Source organism: Cavia porcellus, unplaced genomic scaffold (genome assembly GCF_034190915.1).
Source record: "Cavia porcellus strain 051 isolate PalLab524CR breed Dunkin Hartley unplaced genomic scaffold, mCavPor4.1 scaffold_1, whole genome shotgun sequence".
NCBI classification, from domain to species: Eukaryota; Metazoa; Chordata; class Mammalia; order Rodentia; family Caviidae; genus Cavia; species Cavia porcellus.
In genome coordinates this window covers 101,798,459-101,823,134 of record NW_026947484.1, presented here as the reverse complement: position 1 = coordinate 101,823,134, position 24,676 = coordinate 101,798,459, and the positions used below count along the sequence as shown (strand labels likewise).

Below are 24,676 nucleotides of genomic sequence, written 5' to 3'. Positions count from 1 at the left end.
CACCTCATAGGTTTGGAGAGCTGAGTCCTAGATTAGGTAGCTACAAAATTGGTTTCTTCTGAAGTTTGTGCCGAGGGATCTGTTCCAGGACCATTGCTCTCCAGTGGGCACTGGAAATCACTGGCACCCCTTGGCATCTGCACCATCATCTGGTCTCTGCCTTCATCTTTATGTGACATTCGCATGCTCTGCGTTTCAGTGTCCAACAAACCCTCTGATAAAGGAACCTGTGACACTGAGCTAGAGCCCTGTCCTTCAGGATGCCCTCATCTTCAACACATGTGCCACAACCACTTTTAAACATGGTCACATGTGGAAATCCTGTGCATTAGGACTTTTGCATGAGGATTAGGGGGGTGGGTATGATTAAATTCCTAATTTCATAGGTAGAAAGAAGACTCATTGTGGAACACATGAAAATTAGAACCAACTTTTAAACAAATTTAAGTAGTTTCATTAGACCTAGTGTTTTAAAAAATATATAGTATCTGCATTCTACCAATTCAATTACTTGTTGGGAGTGTTTGTCATATCAAAGACAAAACTGTCTCAGCACTAGAGAAGGACTCAGCAGATCAAAAGATATGTTGGAAAATACTAAGTTCACTTTTATTTTTTATTTTAAAGAGGGTAAAACAAGATAGAATAAAGCAGATCAGAAGAAAACAATACAAGTGACACAGGAGCAAGACAACAGGAGATCAACAGTGGCTATCATAATGTCTCTTATTTTCTTCAAAATAGTTATCTATAACTTCACATACAGTGAATTCAAACAAAACAAAATAGTATAAAACTGATCAAAATAGAAGAATGAAAGCATTACAGGCCTTCAAAACCAGACAATAGAAAAACCAACAATGGCTATCATAATGTCTCTTGTTCTCTTCAAAATAGCTGTCCATACCTTCATATATATTGAAATTAAATAATATCAAACAGACTAAACCACTCTGAACAAAGAATGAAAGCATTACTGGATTTCACAGCATGATGATAGGAAATCAGCAATGGCTACCATACTCTCTTTTTCTTTAAAGTAGCTGTTCAGAACATCACACATAATACTATCAATTCTCATAAAAGTTCACTTTTAGTTCTTATGTTCTCTAAACAGGGGCCAGAGGTTTAGCTCAGCAGCACAAGCACCTGCCTGACAAGCGTGAGGTCATGAGTTCAACCCCCAAAACTAAAAACCAAACCAAAACAAAACAACGGTTTGTAAACTAAATGAGGTGTGAATTTCACTTTTTTATGGAGCATCCACATTGTGCCACGCCCTCTCTATGCTGTAAGTATGAAGAGCTTTCTCCCACACTGTTGCTTACATTTGGAGACACAGGGTGTGAACGTGTTTTCTGTAGCAGGCTCTGTCTGCTCAGTAGCACGAGCTACACACAGTGATACCACCAGATGTCGCCATCTCACCCTGAAAGGTTCATCTCCTGCTTAGTGGCCGAGCTGCCTCATTCAAAGCTGTGCAGCAGTTTGTAGCAACTCAGGGCATACACACTTCAAGTTTCTCTCTTTTTTCTGTGGCACCTGTTAGAGATGACAAAGAAAAGGATTCCAAAGGCCACAAGCCACTTTTCCCATTCATTCGCACCTCTCAGGAGACTGAGTTAACATGTTCTAGAAGTAAAATAGCACTATGCATGCGACAACTTACTTCCCTTCTGTTGACTAAATCTGGATCCTGGACCTTGCTTGCCTGCCTGTCTTTGCTAGTTCTCAAATCTTCTATTTCATCTCTAGTCCTCTTAAGCAGTTAGGCGAGAGTGAGTCCACTCTTCAGGACAGCAGCCATGGTGAGCCACAGATGGGACCTGATTTGTGAGCTTTCCCTATGCTGAAAACACATTTTTGTTATTTTGAAGTCATGCTGCTTTGTCCTGCTGCTTGTGTCATTTTCATTACGAATGTCCTGAGAAGTTTAGAAGCTATTATCAACAATAATTAAAAATTATAAGAGGAGAAAGCTATGTAATCCTTTAATATCAAGAGGAGAAGAAGGGACTTCCAGGAAAATGGCAGAGTGGTGAGCAGCAGACAAAGAGCCTCTCCAAGATTTGATAACCAGACACTGGAACATGAGGTAGAGAAGGAGGGAACGGGTTCCCAGGACCCAGGAAGGATATGAAACAAGAAGCCCTCAGTGAGAATGAAGAGAGACCCTCCAGTGAAGAAGGAGGTGGCAGGTAGCACTTTCTCTCTGAGCCCAAACTCACTGTTGGGAAGGGCAGTTCAAACCTACAGGTGCATGGTGACTACTGGAAACCCCAGAGGCCTCCAAGGAGACACACCGAGGTGGAACGGAGCAGACCCCAGTAGCTGCTGAATTATCTGGGTTCAGATATCCTACAGGGGAGGGTAATTGGCCGGTAGCCATCTTGAGAGGGTCTGAGTTCAGAGCTCTAAACAACTGCAGACCGGCACCATCTAGTGGCTAGCAGTGACAGGGTCAGGATGCCAAGTTCAAGTCCATGGAAGGTCAGGGAGCTAAATTCAAACTAAAAGCCAACTTCAAGCCTTTAGGAGACACAGCCTGTTGTAGGCTAAAAATATCTGGTTCCAGCCTCACAGCCAGATACCAGCCTGAACTTCTTTCAGTGGAACTAAAGGGGCAGGCTTGCAGGGATTATGCACTACCCCTCTGTAAAGCTGGCTTGCTGGGATTAATCACCTCAGCTCTGGACTTAGTGTACCCACATTGTCTATCAGTGACAGCAAAGACATGCCTTGAAGACTTTTTTTCTTATTTTGTTTTTTCTCTCTTTTGTTTTTGTTTGTGTTCTCTGGGCTAAAGCAGCTTCCTCATGCGGCTTGTCCCAGGTGCTGTTTGTTCTGTTGTCCTTGGGATGGCCGGCCGTGCCTCAGCCCTGCACGTGTGGTCAGTTTCCAGCTTCAGTGGCTCCCGACAAATGTTGTTGTTTCACTCTATTTTTTCTTGATTGTTCTTGTTTTTATATGAGTATGAACATGTTTCAAGTTTTTTGTTCTTGTTTTGTTGTTGTTGTTTTGTTGTGTTTTTCTGTCTTAATATGTTTCCAAAAGTGTGGGCAATCTTCCTTTTACCTCCAGCTTTGCTTCTAACACCTTCCTCTTCCATTTCTCTATTTTTCCCCACAACCCCTTTTAAATTTTCTCCCCCAAGGTAAAATTGCCAAACTGAGGACTTTTTTCTACTCCATACAATTTTCTATTTCATTTTAGATTTTGCAAACCTAGTTTATGCACTTAAAGATGACAAATGAATTAGGTAGCACAGTTTGTCCTTATCTAGACTGTGTTTGCTGCAATTTCTATTGCCTATTTGTACCACTTTAGCAAGGTGACATACTCATCCTGATCAGTTGTTCTTCCTAGTATATCAAGCCTGAGATTGCCTAAGAGTCATAAAAAATACTATAGGCTAGTGCCCAAGCCAGGGGCTGAGCCAAGTAAGCAACAGTTTCTCATCTTCAATAAATTGAAAAGATAGGATCCTGTAACAGACTCAAAACTGAAAAGCAGTTATACCTGTCTCTGAAAAGTAGTCTTTACCTAAGAGTCCTAAATATGATCGATAAAACCACTCACCATAGGCAATTTATAAGTATCAACCCAGGCATCAAACTAAAAAAAGAAGGAGAAGGAAGAAGGGGAAGAGGAGGAAGATGAGGAGGAGCAGGAGAATGAGAAGGAGGAGGAGAAGAAGAAGAAGAAGAAGAAGAAGAAGAAGAAGAAGAAGAAGAAGAAGAAGAAGAAGAAGAAGAAGAAGAAGAAGAGGAGGAGGAGGAGGAGGAGGAAGAGGAGGAGGAGGAGAAGGAGAACAAGAGGAGCAGGAGGAGGAGGAGAAGAAGAAATCAGAAGACACTTAAACAAGATGCAACTCTAGGCTTCCAGCTTATCAAAGGCAAACCCAGGGGGCAGAATCAGATAAACACATCCCTGTGTGGCTGCCACCATCATGGGAGTCCCAGTGTAAACACACAGGCTGAGAGAGGCAGCCCCACCTCCATGCACGCCTGATCATCAGTGAAGTCCCAATGTTGCTGCCTAGGTCTGAAGAAGCCACTCTGCATCCTCCTACCTCCCTGTAAATCTGGAATTAGAGGAGCCCAAGTGCCTGTCCCATTCCCCCACACTGCTTAGGGGCAATGGGAAGTGCCTGGGGTCCCACCACCAGCTTGTTGAGAGGAACCCTGAAGAATGTCAAAACAAAGAAGCAAAATGCAAACTCAGATCTCTAGCCCACACAGAATAAGTCTGGAAGATATAGTCATGGAAGAAAATGGAAGTCACACACCTGAAATCTCTGAAAGGATAGCAACTGAAGTAACGAAACAACTTCATGAGATTGTAAAAACAGTCAAACCAGAAATAATGTCTCAGGTATAAGAAGAAATCACAAACACACTGAAAGAATTGTTCAGCATATCCAAAGAAGACATAGACCAAAAAAAGGAGCATAGGAAAATGATGGAAACCTTGAAGGAATGTAGAAAGGAATTACAATGCATGAAACAGATTCAAAGAGAGATCCAGGAAATTAAAAAATTCAATCAAAAGCTGGCAAAACCACTTGAAAGAGACTAAAGATAGATTTTCAAACCTTGAAGACAGGATTGCAGCTAGTGATCATGAAAGGAAAGATCTCTTAAAAATAACAGAATCAGGAAATAACTCAATGGCTGCAAGATGATGCAAAGAAGTATAATTTATAAGTGATAGGTGTCAGTGAAGAAGAACTTTCCAAACATGGAAAATGGAACTGGCATGCAGATAAGTGAGGCATATAGGACTCCAACTAGTCGTAACCAAAGTAAATCTATACACAGACATATAATAATCAAGAAATTCAGCACAATAATAGAATATTAAAAGCTGTTAGAGAATAGAGACAGATCACCTATAAAGGAAAACCAATCAGAATTACAGCAGACTTGTCAATGCAAACCATTAAGTCAAGAGTTTGGAGTGAAGTGGTTCAAACTCTGAAAGAAAATAATTTCCAATCTAGATTGATCTACCCAGCAAAACTACCTTTCAAAATTGATGGAAAAATAAGATACTTCCATGATAAAAAAACAATTGAAGGAATTCATGGCCACCAAACCAATCCTACAGAGAGTGCTGAAGGATACTCTAGAGAGAGATAAAGCTGACCATGGTTCCAGGAACAGTAGCAGAGGAGGATCACCAAACAAGACAGGCAACTGAATGAAAGGGGAAAAGTGGAGGGCCAACAACAGGAAGATAGCATGGCAGAGAAAAAACAATGTACGCTGGTTGTAACAATTAATGTAGACAGCCTCAGGTCAGCAATAAAAGAAACACAGAGAGAGAGTGGATCAAGAAACAAGATCCATGATATGCTGTATATAAGAAACACATTTAACTGGAAAGGAAATTCATAGACTGAAAATCAAAGGAGAGAAAACAATTGTTCCATGTGATGGGAGACTAGAAAAAAAGTAAGAGTAACTTGCCCATCAGTCACAGAATGGATAAGAAACATATGGTATTTGCATGCAGTGGAAAGCTATCCTGTTATAAAAGAATAATCTCAAGGCCCCTGTAGGTAAATGGATGCAACTGGAGATCATGTTCATGGGCAAAACGGTTTGAACTCATACACATGAACCCTCACATAAGAAACAGAAGGAGTTAATGGGATCCAGAAGCAAAATAGTTAATGTAAGAGCAAAGGGGAGGAGACACCTGGGAGGGAAAGGTGGAAACTACTACCAATTTCTTATTGTCTTACCTTGAACTCTTGCATTGTTTACACAAGTTTGTTAGGTTTGGCCTTGTTCTGTCTTGTTTGTTAGATTTTTATGCTGTCAGATGGTAGGGGCAGCTATTTTGAATATAATGGGATATATTATGGTAATCATGGGTTTCCTATTATATTGCTTTGAAGTCTTATAATGCTTTAATTCATTTGTTTGATTGGTTTTATTGTTTGATTTTATTTTATTATGTGTGATGGTATGAACAGGTATTTTGAAGAAAACAAGACATTATAGTAGCCATTACTGATGTACTATCATCTTGTTTTGAAGTCCTACCATACTTTTGTTCTTCTGTTTTGATTAGTTCTAGCTTGTGGTTTATTTGGTTTTATTATGTGTGATGGTATAGACAAATTTTGGGGGAAAATGAGATATTTTAGTAACTATTGTTCATTTCCTGTTATTTGGTTTTGAAGTCCTGTAATGCTTTCATTCTTTTGAATGGTTTTATACTATATTGTTATGTTTGATATTAATGTATGTGAAAGTGTGCTCAACTATTTTGAAGAAAAGAGACATTATGGTAGCCACTGTTGATGTCCAGTTGTCTTGTTGTGAAGTCTTGTGTTGCTTGCATTGTTCTGTTCTGATTTGCTTTGTTCTGTTCTCTTTTGTTTTATTCTCTTTTAAATAAAAAATTTTTAAATGTTCAACACCATTCATCATAGGAGATATGCAAATTAAAACATTGTGCTTCCATTTCACTTGAGAAGAAATAGCTATCGTCAAGAAATCAACCAATAACAAATGCTGGGGAGTTGTGGGGAAAAGGAAACCCTTGTCCACTGCTGGGTGTATGGTCTGGTGCAACCACTGTGGGGAAATCAACATGGAGATTCCTCAAAACAATGAAGTAGAGGATCCATTTGACCCAGCTATTGCCCTTCTTGGCATCTTCCCATAAAATTAAAAGCATCATGCCACAGCAATATATGCATACCCATGTTTATAGCAGCCCAGTGTATAGTACCTAAATTTTGGAAGCAGCCCAATTGCCCACCAACCAATGAATGGATAAGGATGTGGTTTTTTATATAACGGAGCACTACTCAGCCATAAAGAAGGACAAACTTGAGACATTTATAGATAAATGGATAGACCTTGAGATGATACTCAGACACACTTGTATAAGTATTGTTTCTCTGGTGTGAAAAACCAAAAAAGTAAATAAGGACCAAAATGCATAATTGTGTGTGAAATAGGAAGAAAATGTTCAAATAAGAAGGGAAACTAGAGAGGGAAGAGGAGGAAAGAAAAGAAAGGAAAAGAAAAAATTAAGAAAAGAAGAAAAAATGGAAACAAAGCTTTTGTAAATAGGAGAGGAAGAAGGATTGAACAGTGGGCAAGGGAAAAGGAAAAAGAAAAGAATCAAAATATATCATGCCAGATAAAGCGCTATGATGCATGAGATCACTGGATATGCCTAACACGTACTGTGCCAATAAACAATATGTAAAGAGAAGTACTGCCCACTTAGTTTTGTGTCTTTATTGTTTACTACTCAAATTGTATGGATAAGAAAGGACTAACAGTATCTCTAATATTATCTCTACCTCAGACCAATGCTAGGTCATTTTTCAATCATTATATGAAGTAAAGGTTGGGTTTTGTTGATTGAAAATGTACTAATCAAAACAAATACTTAATGATTTATGAAGAACTTAGGCCTTGAAAACCAAAGGGATGAATTTTTAAAACTTTTTTCTAAAACCTGGTGCATGCCTGTAACCCCAGTGCTCAGGAAGGAGTCTGAGGCAGGAGGATCATTGTGAGCTTGAGGCCAGCCTGGGCTACAAAGTGAACCTAAAGCCAGTCTGAATTGTGTAGTGAGAACCTGTCTCAAAAAGACAAAAACAACCCAACCTTTTCTTTAGAATTTAGTAGTCAATATGAATCAGAATTTGCAGAATAAATTTGGACTCAATCTTGTCTTCAAACAGATACTGTGATTGCAGTAGGCAAAAGACAATGTAATTTTATAAATTTTTCAAACCAAAAGGCCCATTTTCATTTTGTTATTAACAATAAGAATGATTGTTTGAAATCCATAAACTCATAACTAATATTCTTTCATGGAAACTATCCCTTAACTTTCACAGAAAATCTTATGACAGTTTTTCTTTCTTTTTTTAAAAATATGAATACCATCATAGTATTTTTTTAATTTTTAAAAATCAAAACAGAAAAAAGGTAAAATAACACAGAATTTCAAAAAAGTAACAGTAAGAAATCAACATTAGTTAATATGTTACATATTGTTATCTTAAAAGTAGTTGTTTACGTTATAAAATCTAAGCATAAAAAATGAACAATTAAACAATGACAACACAAACTATTCTTTTTCATGAACTAACAGAGAATTAGCAGTATGGTTATCTATCCTGCACATTTAAACATACATACAGTTATATGTAGATACCTATAAGTTGTTCTTTCCTTTTGAGCACTTTCTTTCCTTTTCTTTACTACAATATTTACTGTGTATTTTGGATCTTATTATTTTTCAATTTTTTATTATTAATATTACATTAGAAAGAAAATACAATATTTACAAACATGGGTCTAATTTATTTCACTTATGAAGATAGTCTCCAGTGCCTCCGTTTACCTATAAAAGCCTCAAGGTCATCCTTTTTATAGCTGAGTAATATTTCATTGTATAAAAATACCACATCTTTTTCATCCACTCTGCAGCTGATGGGCATTTTGGTTGTTTCCAAGACTTAGCTATTACAAATTGCACTGCTATAAACATGGGTGCACATATATTGCTGTTACATAACATTTTCAATTTTGGGGGGAATACCCAGAAGGGGAATAGCTGGATTGAATAGGACTTCCAATCCTAGTTTTTTTGAGGAACCTCCATACTAATTTCCACAGTGGCTGCACCAATTTACACTCCCACAACAGTGGAGAAGTGTTCCTTTTCCTCCTCAGCCTCACCAACATTTGTTATCAGTTGATTTCTTTTCTTTTTTTTTTTTAAAGAAAATAAAACTAAACAGAACAAAATAGAACAAAGCAGGTCAGAATAAAACAATGTAAGTGACACAGATTTCAAAGCAAGACAACAGGAGATCTACAGTGGCTACCATAATGTCTCTTGTTTTCTTCTAAATAGTTGTCTATATCTTCACAATGAATTCATACAAAACAAAACAAAACAGTATTAAACTGATCAGAACACAGTAATGAAGACATTATAGGCCTTAAAAACCAGACAAAAGGAAAATCAACAATGGCTGTCATAATCTCTTTTTCTCTTCAAAATAGCTGTCCATACCTTCATGTATATTGAAATTAAACAATACAAAACAGACTAAAACCTCTATGGACAAAGAATAAAAGCATTACTGGTTTTCACAGCATGATGATAGGAAATCAGAAATGGATACATTACTGTCTCTTTTTCTTCAAGGTAGCTGTTCATTTCATCATGCATAATATAATAGATTCTCTTAAACTGTTTAGGAGAAGTTCTACACATGTGTAAGCCTCTACATGTATACCTATCCTTTCTGTGTTAGAGGGAAAAACAAAACAAGATTGCTAGAAAAACATGAAACAAAAAAGACAACTAAATAACAGTAGCAAAGAGCCCAAAACAGTGATGATGTAGGCCTTCAAAACAAGGTGATAGGAGCATAACTAGGGTTGTTATTTTACATAATGATCTTCAAGAGTTCCTCATCAGGTGATTCCTTAATGGCAGCCATTCTTTCTAAAGTGAGATGAAATCTCAATGTTTTAATTTGCATTTTTCGAATGACCAGTAAAGGGGAACATTTCTTTATGTATTTATTTGCCGTTTGTATACCTTCATCTGAGAAATGCATGTTCATCACAGATGCCCATTTTTGAAGTGGGTCTTTTAATTTGGGGGACTTGATGTTTTTCAGTTCTTTATATGTTCTGGATATAAAGATATGTTATTCTGGATATAAAGATATTATGTGTTCTGAGGGGCTACTGACTAATATTCTTTCCTCTGTGGTTTGCGTTTTGTTTATGAACTCTTTGCCTACTCCAAGTCTTTAAGATTTCTATCTACCTTGTCTTCCACTAGATTTAGTGTTTCTATCGATATTTAGATCTTTGATCCATTTTTGGCTTTGTTTGATGCATGGTGATAGACATGGGTCTAGTTTCAGTTATTGGCATGTGGAAAGCTAATTTTTCCAACACCATTTATTAAAGAGGCTATCCTTCTTCCAGTGAGCCTGTTTAGCCCCTTTGTCAAATATAAGGTGGCACGGTGCCTTTGTAGTTGTGTTTACATCTTCTAGTCTGTTGCATTGATCCTTGGGTCTATTTCTTTGCCAGTACCACACTGATTTTATCAATGAAGCTTTGTAGTATAATTTCAAATCAAGGGTTGTGATGACTCCTGCCTTGCTTTTGTTGCCCAGAACTGCCTTTGCTATTCTAGTTCTCTTCTGGTTCCAAATGAATTTTAGGAGTGTTTTCTCTAGATCTGTAAGGTAGGTTAGTGGTATTTTGATTGGGGTTGCATAGAATCTGTTTGGCAGTTTTGGGAGTTTTGATGATCATTTTCACAATGTTCATCATAGTATTAAAGGTGACACACTCCCAAAATAGCATCACAAAGCTCTGGGAATCCCCCCACCAGCATTCTAGTTTCCAGGAAGAGCGATGTCATAATGTCCTCCTTAGTCTTGGGATAACTTCCTGCCGTGCCACAGGAAGAAAAGCTCTGAGGAGAAAGAGTAGATTACTGGATAACCCACATTAATTTCTAAATGATTGTGATATTGTTTGTATTTTTATCTGGGGTTTCTACCTCAGGGGATAGCAATTCTAAGCCTGGTACGGAAGGTGAGTAAAATTTTAAAATTTCATAGAAAACAGGAGGTAGGAAGGATAACTCTCAATACAGAAAACTGCCTGGTGGCAGTTTTGTACACAGTGGTGGTTTTTTGTTGGGCATATTAAATAATTTAGATTTGAAACCTACTCAAATTGTTCATGAAAAATACTGGGGAAAAAGAAAGAAAGAAACACATCAACATATTTTATCTTTGCTGTGTCACACTTTTTTAGACCCACCTGATGTGATATCTTCAGATGAAGACATTCAAGAGGAAGAAGATATGACTAATAACCCTGCCATACCTGAAGAAGAAAACATGATTAATCCTCCTGCTAATGAGAAAACTGGCAATTATTATAAAGATATAAAACAATGTTAGTATTTAAACTTAAAATTTATAAAACCCGATTATTGTAGTTATAACTCTCCAAACTCCCAAGATTGTTTTATCCTGCGTGTTAAGTTCTAATATAGGTTGACAACTCTTCAGTGTGTACAATGAAATCCTTATTCCCTACAATGTTTTTGTAGTTGATCACCAACTGCCCAAGTACCAAAGCCTGACGCCTCTGAAATCCCTTGATGGCATTCAGCACACAGCAAACAGCGGCCCGACACGTGCCGCTCACAACAGAAGCCCCTTTTTTCCCTACAACTTTTTTGAAGAGATGTTATGAAGTTAGCCAAAGTTCTCTGGGTAATCATTTCTAACCGCCATAGTTCCTCAGGACTTTGTAGTACTTATTCACAATAAAATCAACTTAATTCAGTGAGTTAACAAGTATGTATCTGAAGGTGAAAATTCTTTTCCTGGGGCTGCTGAACCAAGTACACAGTGAGTACTAGGGGGCTCAAAACAACAGAAATCCATTCTCCCACAGTTCTGCAGACCCGAAGCCCAAAATCAGAGTTTTACCTGACCAAGTAAAGCTTCTCCCTCAGAGAAGTGAGGGCCTCCTGGCCTCTCCCAGCATCTGGGAGCCCCGCGTTCCCTGGGGTGTAGCAGCCTCATTTGGTCTCTGCCTGTCTCCTCACCTGGTTTCTCCCTGTGTGGCCCTGTCTGCGGGTCTCTCTTCCTGGGAGGATGTCAGTCACATCCATTAGGATCCCACCTACCCCAGCCTGAATTAATCTTGATTACTACTTCAACCACCCTGCTTCCAAATAAGGTCACATCTGATGTACCAGGAGGTAGGACCTCCACACAAGCTCCTCTGGGTGGAGGACACAGTTCAACCTGTAACGGTATGGCTGCTGTATGTTTGTAAGATTTATTAAAAATTCATTTTATAATCTGCCATTTCTCATATGGACTTCTTTTCGATGTCCTTACTAGGAATACCATTCTAAAAAGTGAAAAGTTGATGCGAATCTCTGCTTAAAAATTAAGACATTTAATTATGCTAGAATCTTTATTAATGGTTAAAAATAGAAAACAATAGAGATTTGCATACACATACAGATGCTTGGAAGCTGTAATGCATAACATCCGTCTATTGCTTTCTTGATGAGTGAATAACCCTCTTTTAAGTTTTATACTTAATACACTCACATAAAAGGAATCATACTATGGACTTGTTTTTCTCATTCAATAACTCTGGAATGTTTTTCATATCTATTTTTTTTTTACTTTTTATGTTTTAAGTACTGGGCCTTTGCAATGAACTACATCTCTAGATTTTCTCTTCTTTCTCTTTCCTTTTTTTTCTATTTATTTATTTATTGGCAGTGTCTAAGTCCTAGCTGGGTTCAAACTTGAAGTCCTCCTGCCTCAGCCTCCAGAAGTGTTGAACTTACAGCTGTATGTCACCATGCCTGGCTTATCTCATTATTTTAATGAATACATACTGTTCCATAAAATGACAATAGTTCATTATGTTGTTAGAGAACACTTAGATAACTTACATTTCTTCCCTATACATTTCTTTCTTACATACACTTGGGTGTATCTGAGGCTATACATCAACCACTGACATTGTTGAAGACAAGGTAAATCTGATATTGGTGGATAGCCACCAAAGTACCCTCCCAAAATTATTTACCAATTTATATCCTAGAAAAATGATCCACAAGCTCATCTGTAATGAATATGCAGGATATTTTGTGTTATAAGTGAGAAATATATTGTTACTTGCACTGTAATACTGTTGAAGTAGAGTATTTTCCTCATTACTTGTTGGGTACTTTTATTTCTGGTCTGCAAATTATCTGCTCATAATGTTGCCCTGTTTTTATATACAGTTTATTAATTTTTTCCATGGTGTATTAAGAACTTTCTCTTACCCTATTGCTTACATTTAAACCTGCTTACAAAACTTTAGTCATGAATAAAATTTCTTGTTCTTGGAAATCAATTCCATTGATTATTTTGTATTCTGCATTTCATGTCTTGCTTAAATAGGACTTTTCCAATCCAAGATACTAATTGATTTTATTACCTTTTATAAGAATTCCCTATTTATCTTTAACTCATGTCTTAAATTTTGTTTTTATATGGCATAAAATAATAACATATGTTTTTCGAGCCAGTATAACTAAAACTGATTTATGTGACATCCACATTTAATATAATCTAAAATTTTTATATGAAACTGAGTCGATTGTACTTTTTATTATCCTTTTTCTGATCTTTTTCTACAAAAATACCAGTGTTTTAATTTTTATACGTTCTTAACTCACAATGTTAACGTTGTGGTTTATTTCCATTTTTCCAAAGATTTACCTTTGAAATTTCACGAAAATGTCTAAATATGAATGACACCAACTTTTTCTTATGTGTTGCTGAGGGAAATGAGGGCATATGTAAATATTAAATGTATCCATCTTCACATATTGATGTGCATATAAAATTTTGTGTCATTCCATGAGAATTTGGAGGTAATAAATGGATGCATATGAGTTTCAGTCTACCATCTTGACCCAACTTACCTTGACCCCTGGGGTGGATGAACGTGTTCACCAGCTTTTGAATTACAGCTGAACCCGCAGATGACTCCTAAGAGCAGGGTTCTTTATGGGTAATTGCTGCTGTGAGCCTATATGGCAAACCTTATTATTGAACTATACAGTTCTTAATCAGAAGGTTCAGATAAAGACTTCTTACTTAATGTTTTGGTGATGCCAGTCAATTGGTGATAATATTGTACATCTTCTAATCTACTTTGGCATTGGTTATGACTTGCACATTTTTTGTGAATTCCCTCAGAAATTGTTTCTTAATCATTGAGCTTAAAAACATTATTTTGATTTTCTTCTTAGGAATTTTCAATGTAACCCTTGCCCTTAATTTCTTATTTTAAGTATGACAAATGAATCAAGCATTTTTATAATTTGTGGGGAAGGTCATTCAGTACACTTTTTAAAAATTCTATGAACAAAAAGTGATTTTAATAGGTAGGACAACAGATTTTACTAGGTATTCAAGACTTTTGATTTTTTTTTCAGATGTGTTCACCACAAAAAATCCAAATGGCACTGTGTCTGAAATATCCGTAAAAGCAACAACAAATCTCAATTTTGCCCTGAAGACCTGTGAGTATTGATGGCATCATTGCATAAGTGAAAGCCCTTAAAGCAAGACTTGAGAGCAGCACCAGAGAGGCTGTGGAGGAAAGAAGCCTTAGCTCTTAAATAAATCTAAACATTTTCCAGGTCCATCCTGTGACTCTAGGGCCTGCCTTAGTTCTGGGTGGTCCTCTAGGTTTTGCTCACAGTTCGTCACACCACATCCTCCAGGCTGTGTTCCACGGCACTGATAACTCAAAGGCAGCGAGGTCTTGCGTTTCTGCATCTCATGTATTTGGTTTGCATGGACAATTTTTAAGTATCTAGGAAATTATAGATCTCTTAAATTTACATTTTGCTCCTGTTTTTTACCCTCACCAGCTTCAAACAAGGATGAGAGACTATTTCTAGTTTCTTTTTAACGTTGGAATAAGCCAAACTCATTACATGCCTAATTATCAATAAAGCTACATGGCCATATGGAATACTTTGAACAATTCCAAACATTAGACAATGATATTTCCAGGGAAGACATTAATTAAATAATCTTTTGTGGAGATCTTGCTAGACACAGTGAATAGCACCTTGAGTTATCTGGGACAAGAGAGTGAAAGCCAGAGCTCCAGAGCAGGCCGAGTCCCTCAGATTCCCCAGGGCCCAGAGGCTGTCAAGAAACAGCCTGGGATGAGAAATTCCTACCCTCTTAACAGAGGCCCCGACAACGTGTATGTGCATGGTAGGGACAACATAGAGGACAAGCCCTTGAGGAATAGAGATTGCTAGGATAATTTTGACTAAAGGTGACTTGATTAAGTATGGTTCTTAAAGTTTTGAGGGCAAAGGATTAAACTGTGGGAACCAGCTATTCTCTCTCTCTCTCTCTCTCTCTCTCTCTCTCTCTCTCTCTCTATCTCTGTCCCTCTCTTTCAGCATAATACATGCATAGCACAGTTTAGAGATTATTTATCATTGTTTCTGGTCCTATATAAAGCATCATCCACTCCAGTAATGGAGTCCCTTCCCATTTCCCGTCAGCTGGCTTCCTGTGCTGGGTTTGTGGCTGTGCCTGAATTCACTTCTGCCTGTCAGCCGAACACTCCCTTTATAGAGTGATCTGTATACACATGGAACTTAAAGTCAAGGTCAAGATTTAGTTTCGGTGTTGACCTTATGGGAAAGTTGACTTGGTTCTCATCCTATTGTTTGTGACCAGCATCGTGGGAAGAAATGAGCTCATGAACCACTGTGCTGACTCTTGTATTCAGTGAAGTTAACTACTGTGGCCAACCACACAGGGGAAAGTAGTTTTCCAGGCACAATTGTCCCCAAACATCTCTTCAGTGGCACACCCGCAGAGGGACACACACTAGACTGAGGTCCAAAATCTTCCCATTCAAAACACTTTCCCAGTTGACAGACTTTACCCTAAGAGCCATGCCACTTAGTAATGCAAAGCTCATTTCAAGGCCTGTGCAAGGAAGCTGGAATTCCATCACCCCAGCTGACTGCTCTCCCTCTGCTCTGCAGGAAGCTTGTGGTCTCGTGATCCCTGCTTTTCCTGTCTGTCGCAGGTTAGGAACTTTAATCTCACTCAAGGCATCAGAAATGTTCCTCTTCACTGCCTTCTTCCTTCCCATTGGTTGTTATTTCAGGAAGAGGTCTCTTCTTTGCTTTTAATTTCTTCTCGCTCTTATCTTCCATTTTTATCTTTAGAATAGGCCTATTTTCAGATATTTACTGCATATGGTAATTACCCTTTACCTCTTTTCATAGATAGACCTAGTGTAACACCTGAAAAAAAATTCGAGGAAGAAGAAAACGTTCTTAAGAGTAAGCAAAGTATTAAAATTATTTTGATTCTTCATTCTTAGCCACATAATTATATGACTTGAAAATGTAAAAGTCACTACCCTGAGCATTGCATAAAGAAATAGTATACTTAAAGTGTTTATATTGCTATATTTTAAAGTAACTCTAACCCCTTGTAAGTGGCAAATGTCTGAGACCAAATTTTTAGGTGTACATGACAAGGGTACCTAACTGGGCTTTTAGAAGTTTAAATTTATTTTCATAAATGTATTATAATTATATAAAATTATATTTATAAATTGTCATACTTTTATATACATATAAGATAAAAATATTAAATAACTGTTCATATAAATGACTTGTATTTCCATATATGTAACTAGAGTAAATATATTATAAATCTAATTTATTTTGATAATTATGTAAAAATTTCTACTTGTTTAAGGGGTATATGTATTTCTAATTAGATGCAATAATTAATACTTCCCAAGATTACTCCATGGAGAGCTTCTGGGAATCAGAGATTTACTTTCTTGCCAAAAATATTGTTGCTTATAAAACAGCTGTGAAGCCCTGACAACCCAAATGGCTTCCTGAATGGTTTGAGTGAAGCAGTCTTTTTGAAGACAGTGTAGTGCTGATTTTCTTTTCTTTTTTTTTAAAACAGTAACAACCCCAAATGTGCCTGCATTTTGGACAATGCTAGCTAAAGGTAAATAAACAGTTAAATAACGGGAAATTTTTGGTTTTCTAAAATCTTATGTAAGAAAGCCAAGGTCGTCTTAATACTCTTAGTACTAAGAGTCAATAAGTGAAGGTTTGGCTGCCACGTGTAATAGCAAACACCTGAGAGGCATTGAAATCACAGTTTTTTATTTTCCTTCACAAAAAGTTTTATTCACCTAAAATCTAGTCAGTTTATGATTAAAAGCTTTAAATAAGACAATCCTTGCCTAAAGTCCCATTTTGTGTTGTGAGTGTAAAAATGCAAGAACGATTATAAATTCAAATTATATATAAAAATGCCTGTAAAAAGTAATGTATATAACGTAAATGCATATAATGTAAATGAATATATAATATAAAGTACACATCAATCTGTACATGTGTATATAAAGATATACTTAGGTGTTTACATATGAATGTACTCCATGGATCATATATATCTTTCTATATGTATAATAAATGTGACCATATTCATATACCATATTCAGTCATCTTCATTGTTTGCATATACTCTATTTGTATTGTCCACCACCTAATCACTAAGATTTTGGTCACCTAAAAATCAGTACTTACAGCAAGGTCATTTGTGAGCACAAAGATTCAAAGAGATTCAAAAATTTTTGTGTGTGATACATACAGGCAAACCTTGATCTGGTCCCCAACTATCATATTTTTTTTATTTTAAAGAGAATAAAGCCAAGCAAAATAAAATAGGATAAAGCCAATCAAAACAAAACAGTGTAAGTAATACAGGACTTCAAAACAATACGAAATCAACAGTTTACCATAATGCCTCTTGTTGTCTTCAAAATAGCTGCAGATACCTTCAAACATAGTAAAAATCAAACAAAACAAACAGAATAGAACCAGTCAAAACAAAACAATGAATGCAGTAAAGGACTTCAGAACATGACAATAGCAAATCCAAAATGCCTAGCATATCTTACTATGTTTGTCCCAAGTATCTAATTAAATTGCTGGTTAATCCTCCTGGATGCAAGAAGCCTGTAATGTGCCATATGGAGAAAATCCATGTGCTACACGAGTTTGGCTCAGCCTTAAGTAATAGCGCTCATTACCATCTTGGACATAGCCAGCATGCACAATGAGAACAAACTGAACATATTATACACCCATATTTATAGATATATAACAATTTTATCAGATGATTGTCATAATATCAATTTATTGTCTCAACAGCTATAAATGGAACGATCGCAGGCACAGGTGGTAAAGATCAGTTATTTCAACCAATTCCAGGTAAGAACAAAGCCCTTCAATGAACAGATACATAATACATTTTAGTGGCTGCAACGTCATACTATTTTCCTTAGTTCGGGTAGGGTATGGAGGAGGGTGTCCTGCTGGCTGACGTTATATCAGAGGGACATTTAGGAGAGTCACAGTTCCTGAGCACTCTTCTCTTTTTACGTTTTTATCAGCGCAGGTTTGTAGTACGTGATGATTACGTTACGTTCATGGGGGGAATCCATACATGTGTTTTAATTAGTACATGTTTTCACAGTAAGGTGATCTCATTCCTTGTGAGGTTTTGCTACATGTACAGGATACATTTTTTGCATCCTTTTCACCTCTCCTCCTATTCCCCTCCATCTCTTGGTCTTCTTCTCTCTTGCAAAAGATCTAGCTCTCTTTTTCCTGTCATTTGTCTTTCATTTTGTCCTCAGTGTTCTTCCCCAGTTACCATTTTGTGGGTGACTGCTACCGTATACAACACAGTCTTTTAAAAACAGCCTGTATTTTTGCACATGATGTCATTATTTGTTATGGAAAGTTAAACAAGTTCCTTTTTTTTTTTTTCTGTAATGTCCGACACATTGGGTTTAAACTTCTCACTAAAAAAGAGTCAAACGTAGCTCTTCAGCCTCATGGGATCAGCCATACTGGCAGCTCTATAGGAAATCAGCATATACCTTCCTCTCCTGCAGGACTAGCTCCTTCTGTGAAAAGTAATCAAAACAGCTTCACAGGAGAGATACTTAAACTGGTGTTTAGTAAGGTCAAAGAGAAGTTTGTTACATGCAAACATTTTGTCATATGATAACCGAGGTCGAAAATCAGTTTTTGCCCCTTAACTGGTTATGTATAACCCTCTCTGATCCCGTAACATGGAGCCACAGAGGCTGCTCCAAGGCTGGCAGGAAGGTGACGGAGATAGGAGCCCTTGCCCTGCGGTGGCCTCTTCCTCTGCCTCGCCTTAGGTGTGGGAGAGTGAGCAGTGACCTTGCAGGAGGTGGAGGCTTCTCTGCAGCAACTCTGCAATCCTTATTCCCCAGGGAGACTCTCAGGGCACACTGTTTTCCATGGCCTCTCTCTCTCCTCTCAGACTCTGATGTGAATGCTACAAATGAAGACAAACTGTCAGACCTAGAGGCTCTCAAGCTCAAATTAATGCTGGGCATCGCACTGATGACCCTGCTCATTTTTATACCCCTCATGATATTCTGCATTGTCACACTGTATAAACTGAAGCAGCTGAGGTAAGCCTACCGCCGTCTGCAATCTTTTTTTTTTTTTAATTTTATTTAAGGAGAAAAGAAAAGAAAGAAAAAAAAACAGTGAAGGGGTACAAGTTATACAGATTTACAGAAGAAAAAAATGCGCAGTAGGAAATCACTAGTTAATGGATTACAAATTGCCATCTTAGAAATAATTGTTCAAGTCACAAAATTAAAGCTTGTAGAGTGGACATTCCAACAATGATACTGCAAACAGTTCTGTTCAATGATCCAATAAAACTCTGTGATATCATTTTCTATCTTATACATTTAAATATACATGCAGTTACATAGTTTAGAGCACTTTCTTTTCCTCTCTTTTGTACAGTGACTATTACACATTTTGGGTTTCATTGCTCCCACGGTTCTTATTGCTTTTTTGGAAGAGAGTAAAACCAAATGTGACATAACAGAACAGAATCGGTCAAGTCAAAAGCGTGGATATAATAGATAATATAAAAACATAATACAAGGTGATCAACAATGGTTACCATAATGCCTCCCGCTATTTCTAATAGAATTGCCTATATCATTAGTTGTAATACAATTGAACAAAACCGTAAAGAATAAAACCGACAAAACCAAAACATTGGAGATATTGTAGGTCTTCAAAAGTAGATAAAAGTCAACGAGAATGGGCGTTATAATGAATCTCATTATCTTCTCAGCTGATGCCTAAACTTTCGAACCTGATACTATCCAGCAAAACAGAATAGAGGAACCTCAGTCAAAAACAAGATGGTGAGAGTAATACAGGGCTTCAAATCGAGATAATAGAAAGTCAAAGTGGGTTACTATATTATATCCTGCTATATTTTTCCCTTTAATTAAATGGATAAAAATAAAATAGTAAATAATGGAGTGGAGATTGAGAAAAAAGAGGGCATAACAGCGAAACAGGGCAGATCAAAACATAACCATTTAAGCAGAATAGTGTTTCACCACCAGATATTTCCGACCCAAAAATAGTTACCATATTGACTCCCTCCCTGAAGTCCTTGAGTACAACTTCATATACTGTAGCATTAAGTATATCAAAACAATGTAAAACCATTTAAGAGAATGACAGCATTATAGAGTATTTAGAATCGACTAACAGAAAATGAACAATGGTCTCTGTATAATCTCCTTGTCTTTAAAAGGTTTTTGCTTATACTATCGTACATAACAAAATCCAATAAGATACAACCTGTTTAGACCATTGGAGACAGAAGAACAAAAGCTAGATGAGACTTCAAAACAAGATAGTACTAAATCAGCATTACCTATTAAGATGTCATTTTCTCCAAAATAGCTGTTCCTATCATCCAATCTTCTCTGTCTCATTTCTGTTGAGCTCTTTTTCTGTCAGTAGCTGTCAGTTTGTCTTCTTCATTTTGTTCTCTGCTCCATTCATTGTGGCCTCCCCGCCCCTATTTCTGGGTTCTTTGTATTTTTCTTTTTTTAGAATATCCTGCAATACTTTCTGTAGGGTTGAATTGGTGGTTGCAAATTCCCCCAGTTCCTCTTTATCCTGGAAGCACCTCGTTTTTCCATCAATTTCCAGGGACAGTTGTGCAGGATATCTCAATCTTGGCTGGAGATTATTATCTTTCAAAGCTTGAATTATTTCCCCCCATGCTCTTCGTGATTTGATGGTTTGTGAAGAGAAATCTGCTGTAATTCTGATGGGTGTTCCCTTGTAAGTGATCTGTTTCTTGTCTCTTACAGCTTTTAATATTCTGTTCTTGTATTGAATTTCTGGAATTTTTATTATTATATGCCTGGGTGTTTCTCTGTTAGGTTTGTAGGTAGCTGGGGTCCTGTATGCCTCATACATCTGAGTATCTTTACCTTTTGCTAAATTAGGAAAATTCTCCTGGATTATTTCTGTGAGCAGCTTTTGTAGTTCACTTGTTTGTGTCCCTACTTCTTCTTTTATGTTCTTAATCCTTAAGTTATGGCTCCTCTTATCATCTTCTTGTCTTTGTATTATTGCTGTTTGTTTCTTTGTTATTTTTAAGAAGTTTTCCATTTCATTCTCCCATATTTCAAGTCTGCCCTCCAGTTCAGATAGTCTGTCCTTAGTTTCTTTCAAGCTGTTATGCCAGTCTTGGATGGACTTCTTAATTTCTTGATAGTCCCTTTGAACCTGCTTCACATACTCAATGCTTTCTCTGTTTTCTCCATCAAGCAATTCTCCCCTCTTTTTCTGTTCTTCCATTCCACCATCTGTTTTTTCCTGGGTGGTGCTTAGCATTTCTCTAACTATTCTGCATACTTCTAGCTTCAGGTCATTGATAACTTCATTCCTGAATTGGTCTATGAGGCTCTCTATATGGCGCTTAATGTATATTGGTGCGGTGTCCACTATTGCCTGTTTCTCAGGATTGGGGGCCGAGGAGCCTTTTTTGTTGCTTCCCTTCCCCATATTTTCTGTTCCTTATAAAATGCAAGCTTACATAGGAGGCCCGGCTTCCCTGCCTGTCAGCCACAGCCTGATCAAATTGCGCTCGCTAGTTGTTCCCGCCCACCGCTGCACACCAGGGAGTTGCGGAGGAGGCAGTCTACTCGGGAGTCAGCCGCTCCTCTGGGCCACCGTCAGGCTCTGGGATCTGGGTTAGGCCAGCCTAGGGAGTCCGCCAGCAGCGTCACTCAGGCCAGGCACTTTTCACCAATCCCGTCCGAGAGGGGAATGTGTGGCTGGAGTTGCCACCGCGCCCTGCTCTTACAGGACTGCCCGAGCCCAAAAAATCCTCCGCTGGAGTCAAACTGTGGTAGGGGGTCAGTTTCTCGCTCACCTCGCCACCAGTCAGTTTTCGTGTACGCCTCCTTGTCCGTCCTGTTTTCGACTCCGTTCGCAGACTCCTGTTCCCAGAGCTCGGCGCGTCTCTCCTTGCCGAGCCGCTGTGGAGGCAGCCAGCCGCCGGGCGGCGGGAAACCCAAATCGCGGTTTCCAATGGCGCGGGGTCGAGCCTCTACACCGAGTCTTTTCTGTTCCTATTTTAGCGCCAGGACTGTATTCTAAGTTGGTTTCTCTCAGCCCAGTTCGTTCCTGAGTCAGCAGAGCATATCTCTACTGGTTCGTGTCTCCTTAGGCCGCATCATTCCTGACCTCTGAGCCGAGCCTTTCAGAGAGCCTTCGGTAGTTGCTGTTGTCTGTCCGCCTTGTTCTCCTTGCAATAGATTTTTAACCGGTCTGTTTTTGCCTTTCTATATGGCAACCCGTCTGCAATCTTTATAACTAATGTGTAAGTGATGCTCCTCTCTCCCGAGTTAGTAAACTGTTAGGAACCTTGACTCCTACATAATTTAATATATTCATTTTCACTCCATTTCTCCTGAGAAGGAGCATGGGGCCATCTCTCAGTAAATATTCATTCTTCTTGAACTTTTCCTCAGTAATTTCAAGTCATCTGCAGATAGAACTAATCATAGCAAATTGGAAAGTACATAGATGTTCTAGATAATGCTTGTTGATAGCCTCGGAACAGAAGAGCTATTTCTTCACTTCTGAATACAATATGTGATTAGAGTCTAACACTTTTCCATTCAAGCAAGCCTTGCCTGAGATCTTCAAAAAACAGCAAATCTGTCTGTCATATTTATACCTTGAGGCCTATCCATTTGATCCTTTAAAAAAAATAAAATATTAAGTTCAAATCAAACCTGAGTGAGAGAATTATTTAAAATTTCTTCACACAGTGTTAGAAATTACTTTCAAAAATTCCAACAATTGCCTAATGTTCACAATCATGGTTAATTAACATTTTTTTGACTGTGGTGTTTTTCAGGAGTGGTATATTTCTCCAATTCTTTGAAACTCTAAATCTAGGTATTTATTTCCTCTTGATTATACTTTGTTTTCCCTATTTTCTATTAAACTTTTATTAAAGCAATCTTTACTGTTTTAGTAAATTGGTTTCTAAATTATAGTCTTGGGCTGGGGATTTAGCTCAGCGGCATAAGCTCCTGACTTGCAAGTAGCACAGTTGTGAGTTCGATCCCCGGTACCAAAAAAAAAATAATAATAATAATAAATTACAGTCTCCCTAACCCTTACGACAATAAAATTATAATTTGAAAAATTCTGCATCATGTATGTAGTGTTATCAAGTAATAAAATTGACAAAATTCATTTCTATTTTAATTTTGTGAAGATCCTTCTAAGCTGAGCTACAAATACACTCAAATGATAAATGAGTCTTAATCAATGTTTTCTTTTTCAGTTCCAAACCGCGTCCGAGTCAGTACTCCATTGACCCAGAGCTGGCCGTCCTTTCCTACTTCCACCCGTCAGAGGGTGTATCAGACACATCTTTTTCCAACAGTGCAGACAGCAGCCTATATTGGAACACTGCCGCCCCTCCAGATCTGAGAAAACCAAGGACAAGAATGTCTGCCACCATGATAAGCCCAGGGGACATGCGTCCACTTATTGAGTCAGAGTTTCCTGTCAATGAGGAAGCAAATGATGCCATCAATTAGAGAACGATGATGTCAAACATAACATCCTCTTGTCAGTCAGAAATGATTTTTGTCACCGACATTAATGTCATGATTTTGGAATGACTGAAACATTTAAATTTTCTGGAGTATGGACTGGGCTTCTCATCACTTAAAAGCAAATAATCATCACAAGGAAATTGATACAGAATCAGATTTATTCAGGGGCAAATACCTTGGAAGATGGAGAGGGGGCTCGTGTTCTCAAGGCTGTATCTTGGGGAACTCGGGGTGCAAACTGCTTTAATATGGAGGGAAAAGAGGAATGGCATGAAGTTTACATGCTGAGGAAATCTTTCAGCATCCTGCGCACGTCTTTCCTTTTAATTCTCTGCAACATCCCAATGGACCAAACACCTTGGGCTGGTTCCTCTGGTTATTTTTAGAGAGACATTTTCTCCAAGTTAAACCTCACAGCTGTTTGCATGCTTTGTTTTAGTTGAGTGACAAGATAGAATAACAAGAAAGAAAACATCAGACGTGATATTATCTGAAGAGCATTTGGTGTTCCGAATACTATAATTCTAAAGAAGGGTTGTTTAGAAGTTAACACCTTTACCACTCAAGTTAAGCGTCTGTCTCTTTAGGATGCTGGACAAAAGGCAGTAACGTCGAAAAGATTAGGGAGGGGAAGGAACTTTATTGAAGGGAAAAGGAGGTGGCCGTGAAAGTAACTATCAAAGACAACTCAAACTAATGGCACTGTTATAATTCCCTGCATTAATTATTCTTCCATTTCCATGGGAAACTGGGTGGTGACCATATTCTGCTTACTTTCTGGTGAATGGGAGTGAACAATGAGATTTTTGTATTTTTTGTTTTGTTTTTTGGTGCCAGGGATCGAATTTATGACCTTACGCTTGCCGGGCAGTTTGTATTGGTTTTGACATGATAAAATGTACACTTTTTAATTCTCTTGTTTCTCCCTGTAGGGAAGAGGTGGTCAAAGGTATTTCCCCCTGTAGTCTCCGTATGCATAATATGAAACTTTCAAACCCAAAGTAGGGTCTCATTACCATTGC

At 37.8% G+C, this 24,676-nt stretch overlaps 1 protein-coding gene across 1 annotated transcript; it reads left to right on the top strand.

Moving 5' to 3' along the window:
• Positions 1–2,161: 2,161 nt before the first annotated feature.
• On the top strand, positions 2,162–23,911 carry Eqtn (equatorin). Its single transcript, XM_003478867.3, has 7 exons — positions 2,162–2,198; positions 10,842–10,985; positions 14,056–14,142; positions 16,592–16,636; positions 17,851–17,910; positions 18,998–19,151; positions 23,378–23,911. Exons 1-7 carry the CDS (start codon positions 2,162–2,164, stop codon positions 23,634–23,636), a joined length of 786 nt encoding a protein of 261 aa, XP_003478915.2. The 3' UTR covers positions 23,637–23,911.
• The last annotated feature ends 765 nt before the right edge of the window (positions 23,912–24,676 follow it).

Bases quoted from the DNA above. Each gene is read 5' to 3' on its own strand.
- Eqtn (XM_003478867.3), top strand. From the start codon at position 2,162: ATGAAGAGAGACCCTCCAGTGAAGAAGGAGGTGGCAG. The intron at 14,143-16,591 runs GTGAGTATTGAT...TTTTTAAAACAG, and splicing joins CAATTTTGCCCTGAAGACCT to TAACAACCCCAAATGTGCCT. The intron at 16,637-17,850 runs GTAAATAAACAG...TTGTCTCAACAG, and splicing joins TTGGACAATGCTAGCTAAAG to CTATAAATGGAACGATCGCA.